Source organism: Oryzias latipes, chromosome 3 (assembly GCF_002234675.1).
Source record: "Oryzias latipes chromosome 3, ASM223467v1".
Lineage (NCBI taxonomy): Eukaryota > Metazoa > Chordata > Actinopteri > Beloniformes > Adrianichthyidae > Oryzias > Oryzias latipes.
In genome coordinates, this window is record NC_019861.2 from 18,843,055 (window position 1) to 18,861,179 (window position 18,125).

At 36.9% G+C, this 18,125-nt stretch overlaps 3 protein-coding genes across 6 annotated transcripts in view; 2 read left to right on the forward strand and 1 right to left on the reverse strand.

Annotated features, from left to right (window-relative positions):
* LOC101166118 (synaptotagmin-7) overlaps positions 1–3,184 on the forward strand; it is a 100,185-nt gene extending 97,001 nt beyond the window's left edge. For all 4 annotated transcript variants that reach the window (XM_020713656.2, XM_020713661.2, XM_011489545.3 and 1 more), the window contains one exon: positions 178–3,184. In XM_020713656.2, the coding sequence (XP_020569315.1) occupies positions 178–282 (105 nt within the window). In that variant the 3' untranslated portion in view covers positions 283–3,184. The remainder of the gene's footprint in view (positions 1–177) is intronic.
* A 5,775-nt stretch (positions 3,185–8,959) lies between these two features.
* sdhaf2 (succinate dehydrogenase complex assembly factor 2) lies at positions 8,960–12,587 on the reverse strand. Its single transcript, XM_004067025.4, has 4 exons — positions 12,465–12,587; positions 11,028–11,251; positions 10,239–10,348; positions 8,960–9,378 (listed from the first exon to the last, which is right to left on the reverse strand). Exons 1-4 carry the CDS (start codon positions 12,489–12,491, stop codon positions 9,248–9,250), a joined length of 492 nt encoding a protein of 163 aa, XP_004067073.1. The 5' UTR covers positions 12,492–12,587; the 3' UTR covers positions 8,960–9,247.
* Positions 12,588–12,777: 190 nt separating this feature from the next.
* cpsf7 (cleavage and polyadenylation specific factor 7) lies at positions 12,778–18,065 on the forward strand. The gene is made up of 9 exons (XM_004067024.4): positions 12,778–13,254; positions 13,633–13,836; positions 14,568–14,671; positions 14,798–14,943; positions 15,028–15,400; positions 15,622–15,719; positions 16,545–16,689; positions 16,801–17,029; positions 17,819–18,065. Exons 1-8 carry the CDS (start codon positions 13,168–13,170, stop codon positions 17,018–17,020), a joined length of 1,377 nt encoding a protein of 458 aa, XP_004067072.1. The 5' UTR covers positions 12,778–13,167; the 3' UTR covers positions 17,021–17,029; positions 17,819–18,065.
* Positions 18,066–18,125: the final 60 nt, after the last annotated feature.

Below are 18,125 nucleotides of genomic sequence, written 5' to 3' on the forward strand. Positions count from 1 at the left end.
GAGTTCAGAGACTACTAAGGCGCCAAACTTTTATTATCCTATTAAAAGGGGAAGGGTTAGCAGTAAAAGAAAAGTTGAGTTTATATTCTTTTACTCCAATATGTTTCAGGTTTGTTTTACAAATAACATATCCCTGTGCAATACTGGAGGAACTACATTTTCATGTCTCTCTGGCAGATTTACCTTTCATGGAAAAGTGGCCCTGCAGAAGTGAAACACTGGAAAGACATGATGGGTCATCCTCGCACTGCCGTGGCCCAGTGGCATGCTCTCAAGGCCTGAGAGAGCCAGCAGGCGGCCTACCTGCAATGTTTTTCCCCCCAGAATTCAGCATTAGTTGCTCAGTCCCTCCCGTCAGCATACAGCCCCTCCTGCTTGCACGCAGGGGTGGGCTGTAGACCATGTCTCACCTCTTTTTTCTCAGGCCTCTTTGATATTCCTTCTCCTCATCTATGTGACACTTAAATTTCACCCCTTGTCAAGTTGTGATTTCCACCTGACTCTTTTCTATCTGTCTGTCTGAACTTAAAAATGCCTTTGATGTCTCTACTTCCCTGTGCCCTCTTTCCATTTCTTCCCCGAGATATCCTTCAATCTTTCTTCCATCATGAAAGATTGAGACCATTCCCAGAGTGTAACATCAGAGCATCTATGAATACAAACTACCAACAAAAAAGGATCAAACTGATTGTCGAGCCATCTTCTCTGACAGCGAGATGGACCGTGATAAAACATGCACACAAGTGTGACCGCCACTGACCTGTGGAGCCCATTTACCACCCACCTATGATGCGGAAGCAGGAGCCTCCCACTCTGCTCCTGGCTGGTCTGCTTCTCTTTTACAGGTCCTAAACTCCCATACCATTCCTAAGAAAATCAGGAACCCCTCAAAGGCAAGAAAAAGAGGCACATGCTGAATTTTAAAAGAGATCAGAACCGCTCAACTTGTGTTTGATCTTTTTCACCTTTCATTCTAAACACTGTAATAATTCTCCCTTTGGTCGGAACCCCTTTGTTGTCTGTGCGTGCTGTGAGTGACGTGCTGTAATCCCAAATGAGGTTCCTCAACAAATAAAAAAAGAACATAAATAGATGGATATGAGCATTTAATACAGTGGTCTGGTAGGCAAAATTATGAAAATATCTTTTTTCCAAAAAAACATCTTGTTAGATGTAAAAAAAAAAAAAAAGAAGAAGCTAATTGATTCACCAATTGTATCATTTACAAGTAAGTAAGGAATGAGTTTGTTCTTCCAAAAAAAAAAAATGGTAAGGTGCAGAAGACTACGTTGTTCTGGGTATATTAAGGGTATTGATCAGCATGTTACAATTAGAAAAAGTTGAAAGAAAAGTCTGCAAAGTATTAGTCTACCCAAATCACAGACCTACAACATCCTTTCCAATGTACTAAGCAAAACATGAGTTAGCTGTAAGATTATTGCCAGTGGTGGATGGCACACACCAGGCAACACCACTGCATAAACACAAGTTTCCTGAATCTGAAAAAATATCTGTTAAAATAATGAAAACTCTCCAAATATAGCTGCCAAAGCAGACTCATACAGAGTTGTAATCTTTTCTAAATTTTTGCATATGAACTTTCACAAACTGCATTAAAAAAATGATTTGACACAAGAAGAAGTCTACCAGAAAGGCTGGCGCCCCACATACATCCTGGTCGTGCAGAAATTGATTTTGAACTGAGAAAAAGTCTGAATTACAAGCTCGTTTGCTTTGCTTTGAAGGCTGAATCCAGCTTGTTCAAACAAAGTGAGTGGCTTAATGCTAAGAATTGATCTCAATTTGGGAAATGTTCAAGTATTCTATTATCTTCAGTTACCTAGTTTTACAAAATGAAAAACATTAGAAAAGTTTGAACTTCTGTTGAACAAAAACTCGTTTTTGTTCTTCTGATGCCATTTTATGTGAGCCAGAGAAGGAGTGACTGTTTGGGACCAAGGTGCAATACTGTCAGAGGGAAAAAAAGCTATCAAATAAATGAAGTAAAATTTTAGTTTATTTTTAATTTTTATTTTGAATATTTGTGTGCGATTTGGGTGAACTGATTGACAAATTTATGCAATAAATCATCCAGAAAAGGATTTGTCAAGAAAGTAGAGCTAAACCACACGAATCAAACAAACTTATTTTAAGTTGTCAACAGAGTTGCATTTTAGTGTGGTCTGAAACCCTGAACATTGAATCTGTAGATTCCACTGGATGGGGAATTTATGATAATTTGGGGCTCCTGAATAAAGTTCAGGTCAGTCTTCCAGGTGTTTACTGCCTCAGTGTGACCTTCATCGAGTTCCAAATAGACCTGTGTTGCATGAAGGAAAACAAAAAAAAAGAGAAATAATATCTGCAGGGAGGGGAGTACTTCTACATTCCATTGTTGGTTGTGTCTTCAGGATTGTGTGCGTGTGTGAATGTCAGTACTAGGACTTTGCTTTGTGTGATTGTGCTTACTGTAAGTCTTGCTGTGTACCTGAATAATTCTGCCAGTTTAGGAGAGAGTGAAAAAAAAACACTGTTTTCTATTTTTCTTCTGTGTGGATTTAAATCTGCAAATAAATTTTATCATTTCGCTTTTAAGACTAGCACTGAACTTTCTGGAGATAATGCTGGAATAAACCTCTCTTAATAGCAGGATGTTTTGTTGTTTTGGTTAGCTTTTTTCTCCTAGTGTGTGACGTTTGGCATGAAAAGGAAATCTCCTCCACTTGAGCTGACAGTGAAGGTCACAGGACAAATTTTTACAAACACACTGAAGCCACGCCTACATGTCTATTATTTGATTGTTGTGCACTTGATCGGTTGTTTAAACTGAAACCAACATTTTTTTTGTCCTTTTATCTTTGTCCCTTTCTATTTTTCATATATAGTCTAAGATGATACACCAAAAAAAAAAAAAAAACAGGACCGCTCCTTGAAATCTCATCTGGCGCTCCCCCAAAACATCCCCATTGTGCACACATGCTTTCTGGCACAAAGTGATCTGTGTGTGCCTTATAAATGTTGCCACACCTTGTTCTTTGCCATATGTGCTGCCTCTCCTGGTGTCAGGAGAGGTGGAGGTAAAAAAAAAAACTAAAGGTGAGACAAAGGATGATCATCACATCATTTGCGTCACTGTTATCTACGTCTCAGGTCAGAGCAGAGCCTATAGGAGCTTCTAAAATGAGCAAGAGCCGAGTCATGTGTCAAAGCAGGAGATTGATTTAAAAGCTGCCAACAAATATTACATTCCAAAAGCTTAGCGAAAGTCAGTTCAATCAATGCAACCTAAGTGTTGAGTAAATATAAGTCAGGGTTTGGTATATTTTTAAGAACTCAAGATGAAAGCTCATCTGCCAACTCTCTCCGCCAAATACCACACACAGGTTTACTGGACATGTTCACTCTGTTATAGGGCATTCTCCTAAAGGACTGACTGAAGAGAGGTCAACCAGCAACACTTTATGTTATATACTTTAAAAACAATTTTAAAGTGTGCTGTATGTAAAAAATAAAAGAAAAATACAATGAGATAACAAAACGTCTGTATTGATCTGGGTTTTGATATCTCTTGGTCAATAACTTCACTGTCACTTCTTTTCTCTTGTTGGTCACATAATCTTGGGGTGCACAATGTTAAATATCAGTCATTTATTTATTTTTTAAATCTGTACAGTGTATATAAAATATAAATGTGTATATAAACAAAGATGCCTCTGGTGTGGTATTATGATTTATTTTATAAATTACCTCATTTAAGGTTGAGAACAGTACACTTAAAAATCTCTTTTTTTTAAATTACAAATATTTAACCTCAGATATTGTGTGTGTGTGTGTGGGGGGGGGGGGGGGTCTGATTTTCAAAGTTGGTATGAAGTGAAAAGCATCATTTTCCAAAGATGTGGTAAAAGAGTAAGTTGAAAGCAGAGGTTTTCATAGCAGTTTGGGGTTTTTATGTCACCCTCAATTTAGTTTTTTGAACAGATGTTTGCCTTAATTTTATTGACAAATGCCTGAAACATTATGTAGGTGACTTTTAATGCTAATAGGTTTTTGAACATTTTTCCTTTTCTTTTTAGGGTATCAATATTTGTTTCATGGATAACCTCATATTTTGGAGGAGTTCTTACTCAACGTCTTGCCAGAAGACTTTAAAGGTTTTTGTTTTTGATCCAGGATACAAAATTCTGGCCTTAGTCCATCATCTTAGAGATTACTGAAACACAATTAGTACTAATTAGAGACGGCCTTTTTCAATTGAACCCAAAAAAGATTTTTTAAAACAGTAAAATCCCTCATTTTCCTCCTTAAAACTCAGTATTTTTCAACAGTTTAAAGGCTTAACCCCTTTATGATGTATGTCACTAATTAAATTCAGGATTCCACTTACCTTAGTATCATCTTGAGCGGAAAAAACATAGACGAGTATTTTTAAATATAATTGAAAAATGAATCAGGCGTGAAGGGGTTAAACTTAGAAAGTTTCACCATTTCTGTATTTTTATTCAAATTTTTCTTATATTTTACATTTTTCTGTATCAAAATAATTTTATACAATCGCTAAAATTGGATAGTTTAAACTCTCAGTTTGGACAATATTTTTGTAATTGTTTTTTTTTTTTTTTTTTTTTTTTCTGTTTTGAGTTTCTAAGGCAATATGCCTTAAAGTAGGCTACATAAAAAAGTGCAGAACTGAACATTTCAAACTAGCAACCCTGTTACAAAAGTCCAGTCTAGAAAAGTTGTCGTTTTCTGTAGTCGGCAAGCCTCCCACTTTACAGTTGGCAAACTTGGATCCTGGAAATTGATTTTTTTTTAATTGACAACATTTTCTTGGTTCAAATTACCGGTAAGATTTGATTTGTTCTTCACAAAATAATGCTTTTGAAAAAACCTCATTGTATATGCTTTATTTACGCAAACTATTGTCCCTATTTTTTTAGCATTTTTCTTTTGTGGTCTTCTGAGCAGAAATCTTCAGCTCCAGCTGTTGGTGTAGTAAGGAAAAGAAAGCGTGTGAAAGCAAAATTCCAGAGGAGTGGAGGGTGACTGCAGAGCTGTGGATTAAACAGAGATGTGTCACGACGCAGAAGCAGCAGCGAGGATGACATGAGCGCTGGGCTACAGATAGGCAGGGTGGGCGTGTGTGGGCAACTGATGAATTTATGTCCTAAACAAGCTTCAGGGCAATGAAAGAGACAGGAATTGTGCTTCCTCTACATGTATGATTTCAAGGTGGTTTCTCTTCTTTCAAATGTGACAGCTGCGGTGGATCATATTTTGCCATTGAATTCCTTGAAGATGGGTAGATTCTGCACATATCAAAGCAGAAAAATTCTGATGAAACATAACTCAGATCTTCCTTTAGTAGTTATTTCTTTACTAATTCAAATCGAACAATTTAAAGATAAGGAGAGATCAAACATAATGTTGTTTTGTGGGTAAAAAACTATTACGTGGGGCAAATAAGTACTCATCAATTTTGCATATTGTCCAACTTAAAAAAATGAGGTATATAATTTTCATTATTGGTTCATTTCAACTGTGAGACAGAATGTACAAAAGGGAATCCAGGAAATCATACTGTATGATTTTTAAATAGTTTATTTGAGTAATGATGCTGAAAATAAGTATTTGGTCCATAACAAAGGTTGTAATTTAACCCTGGTTGTCTTTGACAGAGGTCAAACATTTCTTGTAGGTCTTTAGCAATTATCACAAACGGTGGCTGCTGTTTTGGTCCATTCTTCCATGCAGATCTTCTCAAGGGCTGTGTTTTGTGTTTTGGGGCTTTCGCTCTGCAACACAGACTTTTAACTCCCTTCACAAGGATCGGATTGAGTTCCAGTGACAGACTATACCACTCCAGAACCTTGAAATGCTTTTTACATAGCCAGCCCTTTGTTGACCAAGGAATGTAGTTGGGATCATTGTTATGCCTGGAAGATTTAGCCATATTTTGTCCTAATGATATGGTGTTCTTGAGCTGTAACTCAGCATTTTTTCCCTCCAAACACATTCTCCCAGTCCTCTTTTGGATCAACCAGAGAGTCACTGGTAAACTTAAGATAAGCCTGGACATGTGATGGTTTAAGCAGAGGGACTTTTGGAGCTCTGCAGATTTAAACCCATGATGACTTAAGTGTGCTACCATTAGTTAAGTGTTGTTACTGTGGTCCCAGCTCTCTTCAGCTCATTGACCAGTTACCCTGTGTAGTTCTGGGCTGTTTCCTCATTGTTCTCAAGAACAACTAATCTCCACCGGGTGAGATCTTGTGTGGAACTCCAGGTGGAGGGAGATTGTTTAGTGATCTTGTATTTCTTCCATTTTCTAATAATTGCTCCAACAGTTGACCTATTTTCACAAAGCTCCGTGGTGTCCTTAGACAGCTCTGTTGGTGGTGAGGTTGCAGTCTGACTATTTAGGGTTTTATACAGATAATCAGGCCAAACAGGTGTCAAAAACATGTATTTAATGGAGGATAGAGGAGCTTATTAGCCCTTGTGCTTTCTTAGATGACCCCACCCTTACTTTGACGTGTTCTCCCTACCATGACAAAGGTGGATAAAAGTGGAAAGATTTCATGTAATCCATGGACACCAGTGAAGATCACAAATCATTGAAAAAAAAAGGTTCAGCGCACTATGTAGTGGATCTAGATGACCCTATTCCCAATGTTAAAGTGCTCAGGATAGCACAAGGGTTACAGAAGCAACCAGTCTGTGAGGAACAGAATTCTTGTTTGTAGGAGCTAAATACTTCTGCATCATTGACCAAATAAATAATCATATTTCCTTTTTAAAAATTCAAAGTATGGGATTTTTTTGAATATTTTTTTTGCATTATACTGTCTCTCACAGTTGAATTTTATCTATGATGAAGACTACAGAGCTCTCCCATCTTTTAAAGTAAGAGAACTTGCAGAATCAGTAACTGTCAAATACTTTTTTGCCTCACCAGGGTAGCCGTAATGGTGAGTAGTTTGTGTTGTAATTTGGGGTTGGTAGCACTGCCATTTGCCTGGATTGACCTAGATTTACAAAATAATCATTTCAGTTTATTCAATTTTACATCAACTCATTTTGTGAAAATGATTTTCCGTACAACTGTATTGTTAAAATGAGTAAAGATGAGACTGAAATTGTTGAAAGTGCTCATTTACTAGAAAAACACAGAAAAACAGCTTTGTGTGACAAAACTTAAGTGATATCAACAAAAGATATCCAATCGATCCAGTTAAAACCTGTAACCTAGAAATAATTAGATTTGAGAAAAACTTTTGAAGCCCAGATCTTGTGTACCATCTAGGTCAGGGGGGTCAAACTCATTTTCACCGAGGGCCACATCATCATAGCAGTTGTCCTCAAAGGGCCAGATATAACTTATACATGTAACTAAATGTAATGAAAAATAAATGTAACTACTCCTTAATGTTGAATAACTCATTATTTATTTATTGTAACTTTTTAAAGTGACAATAACAGCTGCATAGAAAACAGATGTTTGCTTGTTACTTTAGCATAAACCCTTTTACATTTGATTCTGTCAGGGTAGGTTATGTGGACAGTGTTTAAGTCCTAATGTATAGTTGCCCAATCTGATATTTCAAGTCCGAATCCCCCTAGATGTGAATAAATACACACCAATTTTTGGTGTGAGAGCACAAAAGTTTTTAGTTTTTTAGTTTTTACAGGGCACATAAATGACATGGAGGGCCACATTTGGCCCGCGGGCCTTAAATTTGACACATGTGATCTAGGTCATCTTATGTGAAAAAGGACTCTTTCTGTTCACAAATGTTAATCTTTTTATGTAAACCCACAGTGTTTACGTCTTTTTCCAGTTCAGACACATCTATGATGAAACATGTAATCAGTTTCAATTGGACACTATTTGTAATCACGTTACACCAAAAATTTAACAGGCTCAAACTTGAATCTAATATATATATATATATATATATATATATATATATATATATATATATATATATATATATATATATATATATATATTTTTTCCCCCATAACAAAACCAGTTGAATTCTAAATTAAGGTTCCTGACCACAGCTACTTCCACTCTCCATTGAAATTATAGGACAGATGGTCTGAGGGTGGCGGGAGCTCAGAGGGGAACCCCTCTGACATCATCTCAGTCTAATTTAAAACAGGTTGAGAATTCAAAAGGATTTTTTTTTAAAGGAAGGAGGGGGGATTATTCTTACTAATGGTGTTTCCTTGTGATTAAACTTGGTATGAAAGTCAAATAAACCTTCTGCCCAGGTGTTTATGAGGTTGCCTTGTTTGTGTAACACCTTGGATCATGCTTGTGCATTATAATTCTGGGTGCGTTCACACGCTGGCTTGTCATCTGCTTTGATATTCTGTGCACATCTCCTGGCCAGAGGGCATCTCCTTTCTGCAATCAGTACAAGGTTCCACTGAACCGACATGACACGCAGCCAGACAAGAAATGTTCTCAATATGATGATCCTATGGTGAAGCAGAAGATTAAGCCAACATTGTTTGTGGGGTTTTAATGAGATATAGGTCCAACTGAGAGATTTAGAATTAAATATGAAAAAAACAAAACCCCACAGACCCTGTCTTCTATCGAAAACATCACACTTGGTTGAAAATATTTCACTTAATTTATCTACACGGGCCTTACAACTTCACTTCCAGGTTCATTTGCTGCAACCATGTTCTTATCAGATAGTCACTAAATTGTCAAATTGTGAACAATTTGTTAATCCATATTTTAAGAAAGTTTTGCTTCTCGGACCTTTTTTGTTCTATGAATGAAAGGTGATCTACTGCCATCTAGAGTCTGAAAATAGATATTACACAGAACAACCTTTATTATGTAACACAGCAATGATACTGTCCATCACAGCCCCTTCCTTTCATCCAATCTACATATGTGATGCATGAGTGAGTACTCCATCATACTGACTCAGAACAGAGTATTTAGTATTTGGATTTATTGAAGATCTCACACAAAAAGAAAATTTGAAAGTAATGAATCACAAAATTCCGATACATTTTCACAATAATAAATGCAATCCCGACTACACGGATGGTGAAATAAAAGAATCCAAGGGCTGGCTAAGAAATATATTTCCATGTGTCATTCACATCTATTTTATTTCATGCTGCTGAAGTAACACTGCTGACATTCCAAGTATTTTTCTGAAGATCTATTCCACATATCAGCATCCTTGTAACGAGTCGGAGAAGATCCAGAGGGTCACTGACTTTCCTTTTCCAGATACTCTAAGCTGGGTGCATCCAGCCTCTGTTCGTGGTTTCGGTTCTTTGTGAACTCCTTCAGCATGTCCATGACTTCACCTTGATACACCTCTGGTGTTGGATGAGCTTCTAGAAACAGAAGGTGGACAAGATTTGTTGTTTTTTCCAAAATATTGTTTGTACTTCTAAAATCTTTTACTGGATCCAAGAAGAAACAGAGAGGCAGATGGGTACACAACAGGGAGCCTGTCGGAGATCATCTCGGTTCAAATTAGGACAATCTGAAAATAGTATCACGGATGGCAGACACAACGAGAATTAAATATGAATTGTGCTCTTGGTGAAAATAAGAATATTTTTCTGTATATTGGTAATAAAGACACTACACAGGATTGTGTCCCTCTTAATATGTAATCTTGAAATGTCCTACTATGGATGCCCATGTGTGCCTCCGATATAGGGATTATTAATTAGATGAAAGTTTGTGTGCTCTACAGTGAAGCCTCTGCCAAAAAATGATGCCAACATAACAAATTTTAATATTTTATAATGTCAACAATTCACATAATGACAATGAGTGGCTTTTATCCTCAATTTTACCTTTTTTATTGACGTTTTAAATGACTCTACTTTTCTTTGATGTTCCAAATCAACTGTCCTTGATCTCTACATTTGTATTTTTTGTATAAAACAGCAGCCAAGATTTGAACCCCCAAACTTTAATTATGCTGAGAACAACGAAACTGTTATAAAAACATGGACATTCAATGATTTGAAATTGAATTGATTTTGTCCTCATGTTTACAGTATGAGCTAAATTTGTCTCAGATCAAAATCCATTGACTGCTTAACAGCTATTTTAAGTTTTATTGTTTGGGTCTAAACTATTCTCATTTCACGCTGGAGCTAGAAAGCTTTTAAGTTATAAATGAAATGTCCCAGAAATTAACAAACACAAGATTAAAAAAACAAGAGAATGAATATCTTACCTGTGGCCCAGTAGTAGATGTCCCAGTCATTGCTTGGTTCATTAATCAGTCTGTCGTACTGCAGCAGCTGACTTTCTGTCATTGTATTCAGGTATCGCTTTGCAAAAAGACTACAAAAGAAATTAGAATGCATTAAACCCTTTACTCACTTCCCTGAATAGAAATTCATAGATACTCCGTAGAGATGATTTCATTGCACATGAAAGAACCTTTCGCAATGACGACAAAGTAAAGGAGGAAAATTAAATTTGTTGAAAAAAAAAAAAGCCCAAACAATTGTCCAAAAATATACAAAAACTAAATCATGGGAACGGTGTTTTATTAAGGAAATACTTTATCAAGGAAATATTTGTTTAAGACGACAGTAAGTAGAACCTGCATGAAACTGCAAAAAAAAACTAAAATAACTAAGGACAATTACAGTCTAATTCATGGCGTATACTTATATAGCGCTTTTCTACCTACAAGGCACAAAGTGTTTTACAGTCACAGACCCAGTCACACACACATTCACACACTGGTGGCGGCTCCGCTGCCAAACACTGGCGCCAACCTCCCACCATGGGCAAGATCGGATTCAGTGTCTTGCCCAAGAACACATCGACTCATGGGCGTGCAAGGCGGGAATCGAACCTGCAATATTACGATCATGGGTCGACCGCCCTACCGCTGCACCACGGCCCCCCAAATTCATGCAGAATTCATGCAGAATAATTCATGCAGATGTCGTAAGGAGAAATTCTGAAACAATAGGTCTCTGGGATCTATTGTACCAGACTTGACATCAACCTGAGCAAGATGCAGTTCTCCAACATGCCCCTCTTGCGACTTTCATAAAGAAGCCGGCGTCTCTTGATGTTGATGGGCTCGTCTGGCTTTTCCAGCCATGGAGGCAAAGGGATCTCAATCAGGTCAAACTTATTGTCATCAGGAGCGTCTCCACGGTAACCACGGGATGAAACCATCCCTGTGATGGCTGGTCTCCATGATGCCTGACACAGTCCTGTTACAAGCTGGAATGAATCACACACAAAAAAGGACATCAGAGAAACACCTGAGTATTCCATTGTAAACCTATGATAAGTAAAGACATTTGGGTTGTTTTACTTTTCAAGTAAGGAAAATGAATTTGCAGGATAAGTAGCTAAGCTGAGTATGGGGGTTGTCATAGTCTACCTCCAGAATTTAATAGTTTTGGAGGATGGAATGGTATTTCTGACCACGACATCAATGAACACTTGTGGGAACAGTTTGGGGGTACTGCTTAAGCCACAGTGACCAACGCAACCACGTAAACCGACTTGCAACAAACGCCGGATGAAAGATGAAGTGCCAGCTGCAGCAGTGTGCAATGATGCTAATGAGCAGCACGAGGAGGAGTCAGGCTGTTGTGACTGTATACGCTTCTTCCACACACTTTATAGCCTCTTGTATCTTAAATGAACAGGTACTTTGTTGAAATGTCTTGGTTGTTCAAACTTAAATCCTCTTCTGCTTTGCCGCTCATTACACACAAGCATTTTACTTAAAAGCGTAGCACTTTAAAAAAAAAAAAAACTTTTTTCTAACAAGCACACCATTCCTTTTTGAGCTAAGTTTATTTACCTTTCAACGTGATGTCATGTTATGCAATCACTCTTTTAGCCCGTTTCATTAAACTTTGTTTAGGGATAGAAAAGGGCTACACATTTAAACGTTTTTTGCTAAGACTTTTTGTAATGTTTACTGGACAATAATCAAATCAAACTTTATTTATATAGCACCTTTCCTATTAAAAACGTACGAAAACTGTTTTACACTAAATCACTAATGTTACACGAATGTCTTTAATAGCTCATACTTTGCCTAGCATATCTAAAAGTAAAATTTAATTAAATTTTAAATTATAAGAAGTTTTGATCATTTTTGAAAAAGCTCTCCAGCAAGCAGAAAGTGACATTAAGCCAAGAGCACTAACATCAAACAATTCCCCTCAACTAAGATATTCTTAGGTAAAACATATACATATAATCAAGGATTTAAATCAAGGACATTACTTTTGTCTTCTCCGTTTCTGTACGAACAACGATGTTACACTTTGTTTGGTTTGATAAAACACGGTCGTCGACGAGACAATTACATAGCAGGGAACAATCTCTCTCAACGTGCTTTTTAACCCACTCTAAAGTCTGACTGTTCGGCAACCGTGTTTTAAACAAGTAAATAGTAAGTCAAGGAAAAACTCACTCTTTTCGCCACAAGACCAGACAACATCTTCACCTTCCTTGTGTAAAGTTGACAGATTGTTGTGCAATTACACAAGCAAATCTGTGCGTCGCCTTCAAAATTCCGACTGAAAACTCACGTTGGCGAATTTTACATAACTACAGACACTTTAAAGGCACTCATTCACGTAATTATGCCCAACTTCATGAAAAAAACATTTTTAAATGTCGGAATTGCGTTACTCTAAATTTTTGGTGTGTAAATGCAACTGTTTTAAATCAAATCGTAATAGGAACTTTAAACTAGGAACTATGTGTGGAATTTACTTTCTTGCCGGTTGGTAGTCACTGGTGCGTTCACGTTTTCACTGAAATGCTAAAACGTTAGCAGTAGCCAATCAGCAAGCGTGTATTCAGTAGTCTGGCATGGAATTGTTGTGCATTTAACGTGAAACGTAGTACACGTTTTATTGATTATTGATTTAAAAAGCCAATTTAGATCATTTAAATTCCGGTTTATTGCGTTTGGTGGTAGTTATCAGGTGAATTGTTCGCAAGCCTTCCGCAGCAAACGTTAACATTGTTTTAACTGTTAATGCTAGTAGTACTAGCGGTGCCTCAATTCACAAAGAAAGAGAATTTCTACAGACAGTGCTTGTAAAAACAGACTGTAAATTTTGTGGGCGGAAAAAAACAGCGCGAACTGCACATCCGAGGTTCTCGGAATGGCTGCAACACAGCTTGCAGCCGGATCATCCAGCACATCACAACAAGACCTCGATGACATATATGATGGCTTGAACGAACCAGAGGTACGCTAAAAACATTTTCAGAGTCAATAATAGAAAAAAAAACATGCACCTAGTTCGTTATATTGATACCACTTCGTTTGTGACAATGTATTTTCTGACAATATACGAACAAAAAAACAACAACTCGGATTTCTTAAGAAATGAGGAAATCAACGGTCACACTAAAAATATGAGGGTAACCTTACAGTTACCGTATATTTTAGAACAAATTGCTAGTTTAAATCCCTATTTCTTTTGACCATTTGAAAATATAAATTGTATGTTCATACCAGTGAGATCCTGAATTTGACATTTATCTCATTGTGTTTACTGCAGCTGTCTATGGACAAATGATATAAAACTATGCCTGATTTTTTTTATTATTATTATTCTTTACAGGATTTTGATAAAATTGCAGAAGCAAATGAACTTTTTGATGCCGTTTTAACTGGTTCTGTCAATCAAGACAAGAAGACATATATCAAAGAGGATGCTGCGCAGCACGCCCAAACAAAGAAAGATGGTAAATCCATCCAAATGGAGAAAACAGCTCAAGGAAATTCAAAGAGGAGACTGGCTATCTATATTGGAAATTTTCCCTGGGTAAGTCTGTAAAAGCGAAAGTAGAATTTAGCATTGAGCATCAGGTGGGTGCAGTCATTTTCCTCCTGTTGATGAGGTCCAAAGCACCTTATGGTAAAAGAGGCACCTGTTGCTAAAATTAAAGAATCGTATTGTTATAATAAATGGAAGAAAATTAAAATGTTTTTTTCAAATCTTATATTTGACTTTTTGATAACGTTTTTACTTTTTCTTAAAGGTGAAACTTTCTTCCTGCTTAAAAACACGACACTTGTAATTTCTTCTATGTGTGTAAGACAAACAGTAGTTAATTAATTTAAAAAAAAAAAACAATTGGTCTCTTGGTTTGGATGTAATTTACACAGTTATATGAAAATCCTGTGACAAATTTTAATATTCATAAGGAAATTAGAAATGCATTTTTAAAAATGATAGTCCAACAATTTCCTTAATGTTTCTTTGTTGTTTTTTAATTCGTATTTAGCTTCTTTCTTTTATTGCTTTTACACATAAAACATGGTTCTTGTTAGTAACCACCTCGGTGGCTAAGCCTCTGCCCTCAAACTAAAAAGCCAAAGACTCAGAGTTCCTCCTTACTTGGAAGCCAGCAGATCTACCCTGTACTTTTGCAGGTGTAGATCTGCCTTAACTGTATGTTAGCTTTGTGTTTATACTACAATCTTTTTGTCCATGTTTATCTTGTCTTCTAACCGTTTGTGGTTTTCTCCATTCAATCTTTTCTGTATCTGCAGTGGACATCTGACAAGGACCTCATGAGCATGGCTCAGAAGCTTGGCGTGAAGGACGTCACAGAAATCAGATTTGCCGAGAATAAAATCAATGGCCAGTCAAGAGGGTGACTTGCTTTTGAGAGATCTTTTACATTATTTCTATCAAAAACTACATGTTACAACTTGGTTTGGTATTTATATTGTATTTGTTTTTTCAATTTACATGCTTTGATGTTGCCTCTCTGTTGCAGCTATGCAGAGTTAGTGGTTGAAACAGAGGAGTCCCTCAAAAAAATGCTGGAAAGAATACCAAAGTGTAAAATCAACGGAGAAAGGATAGACTGTCGCTTTGCCACCCGCCAGAATCTCGTTATGTTTGAGGATGTTGCAAATAAGCGTAAGAGCACCACGAAATTAAGGGAATAAAACATTTATATCAATATATGAATACCAGTTTTTACTAACAGTGTATTGTCCACAGGTATACCTCTGCGCCTCAACTCAAGTCCCAAAGAACCTAATCTGGCAGAAAACTTTCCAGCTCCGTTTTCATCACAAGAGTCCAGTCCTTGCCCCGCTCCACTGCCACCGCCACCGCCATTTCCACCTCACCTACCTCATCCACCTCATCCACTTGCAAACAGCTTCCCTTCATCCCCAGTTCCTCCTTTTCCTTTCCATCCACCTCCACTCTTCCCACCAATGGCTCCAGGAATGTCACAACTTTCACCACCCTGTCTTTTTCCTCCTCAAATTCCCCAATGCCCTGGACAACCCTCTCCTAGTTTTCATTTAAATCCTGCATTCTTCAACCCACAAGATGGATACAACAACAATGCATACAGCCAACATAAGTAAGAAACTCATCTCATATCTCCAAAAAAAAATGTTCCTTTTGAGAATTTCTTTGAGATCAAACCAACACAACCAGGAATAGAGCAGGCTACATATCAAAATGTCTGATTCCCCTCAAATGGAATACGCTTAAAGTTGTTATTTTTCATTATATTTGGCAAGTTTTGTCTGAAGTAACTGATTTTGTCTTCGCTGTACAATAACTGCTGTTTGTCCAAAGATCACATGTTCCAGATGGAGATTTCGAGGAGCTAATGAACAGAAATCAAACCATTGCCAGCACTGCAATCACAAAAGCTGTGTCTGGAGCCACAGCTGGTAAGTTCAACTTATGAAATTCTAAAGTAAAGTGCAAGACAGAACGCTCGTGGGGAAAAATTAAAACGGAATGCACAGTTTCTAACCTGTTAGTTCCTAGAGACTGTTGAGTAGCTGAATATCACTATAAAATATTTATGATATTGTTTTAGCTTTTGCTGAGAGTGCAGTGTTTAGTAAATCCAAAACAGAGAGCTGACATAAAGGAAATTATTGATATAAGGCTTTTTGATGTTGAATTTTTTTATTACGATGTGGTATATTGCCTCTCTGCAGATCATCTGTTGTTCTTCCAGGCTAGATGGAGAGCATCTTTAAATCTCACTTTTACAAAAAATGTTTCCCCTGACATGGTCAAGAAAACAAAGAGATTTATCTCTGAGACATGTATAGTCTTGCTAGTGGGCTCACAAACTTTATGAGCCCTCTCAGTCTGACTCTTTGGCTCTAATAACCAATCTGCCTCAGCTTTCTGTAGCTGGGTTCTGTTGCTATAGTTTTTACTTTACACATGTTAGGCAGCTGGGTGTCAGTGCGGAGGAGCATCGCACAAAATGAAAGAAGTAATATGAAAGTTTGTTTCTGCAACTTCTCATGCCTTCAAAAGAAGTTGGATCCTCTTAAAAGCTAACACTGCATGCCTCACAGTTCAGTCAAGTTTGGTGAAATTGTTAATATTGTGCTTTTCTGTAACTTAAAAAATTCAAAATAGAAAAAAAAAATCTATCTCTTGACAGGATCTTTAAAGAATTTTGCCCACTTCGAGCTTAATGTTACTTAAAATTAGTTTTCTTCTATGTGTTTTCTGTCCAATTGCTACTCCAGGAGATCTACAAATGGCCATGGAAACACTGTTAACCGCCATTGCAGTTATTAAGCAGTCCAGAGTGTACGGAAATGAACGCTGTGAAGCCCTGGTCACCTCCCTTAAAGACTGTTTGGTCTCCATTCAGGGGGATTATGGCTACAGGTGTGTACATTTCTTCATTTGAATGCTTTTGACTCACTTGAAACTAACCATTTAATAACACATTTGCTGTTTAATGAGTTTTATTCCCATTTCAATGGTTTTTCCCTCTAGAAGAAGTAGTCATTCTAGAGAAAAAGAAAGAGGTCGTGACAGAGAGAGGGAGCGGGATAGAGAACGGGAGCGCGACAGAGAGCGGCACAGAGATCGCGACAGAGATTACTTCCATAGCGGGGAAAGTGCGGGAATGTCCCAGAGACGCAGGGAGCGTTCCTGGAGTGAAGAAAGGGACAAGAGGTGGTCTCGAGAACAGCAAAGGGATCGACACCGCTAACGGGGAACGGTAATAAATACATAAGCCATTACTTTATGAATTTTGCACTTCTTTTTTAAGTTTCACTGGAAAATTCTTAGTTCCACATAACTAGTGATGTAAATAACGCTTTTATGCGTGGCCATTTTTGCTTTAATTTGAATAAAATGAGAAAAGTTGGAATTTTATTAAAATAATTCTAACATTAAATTGTTTTTGTCTTTGAAAAAACTGCTTTATAGCAAACAGCACTTATGGATTTCATTTATCAACAACAGCTTCTCAAAGATGAAAATCAGTTTGAAATCGATTAATATTTATTTAAACCCAGAGTTTTTTTCAATACAGCTATTTCAATTGTGACCAGAAAAATGCAGAGGGGAGATTTCAAGTTATTTTAAGTCACGCTTTTATGAGCGTAATTTATAAAAAAAATCAGGAGGCCAATTCACCAGCCACATTCTTTTTTCTATATAATTTAATCAAAACAAATCCACTGTCTGAATTCTGCTCTTTTTGCTGTTTGAAATGGCTTTATTTATCACAACTGAATCTTAGTTACACATCTCAACAGCAGTTGTGCTGTGTGATTGTTAAAAAAAATCTGTAATTTGCTTTGGACCAATTTAAAACTTGAAAGGGCATTATGAGAGTTTGCTTTTTCCAAATGCTCTATTATAAATAAATTGTTGTAAACATTTTAATTGTTGGTAACAAAGTGGCATTGTAATTTGCTGAAAACCTTCTGCACATTCACTATAACTCTTCAAGAGTTAAAGTTCCAACCGCCATGACGATGTTTTGTTCTTGCTTCCCCAGATTGGAGGCAGAGGAGCATTGTTGCGTCGAGTTGTATATAAAAGAATCAAGGATTGTTTGTTCAATCTGAGAACACGGTTTTGTTCTTCCTTTATATAATAGGACTTGTTTTAACAAAAATTGGCTGTAGATTTTTTCTTGTAAAATAAGACTTTGTTTGCATGCACCATAACAATTCTTTCTGTAATCATTGTAATTTCACATTTCTTTTGGTAGAAAATCTACAATTAAAAAAAATCCCAAAGTATTCTCGTCTTATGTGCTCTGCTGTTGAATAGTATAACATTATTTGTTTGCATGTTTTCAT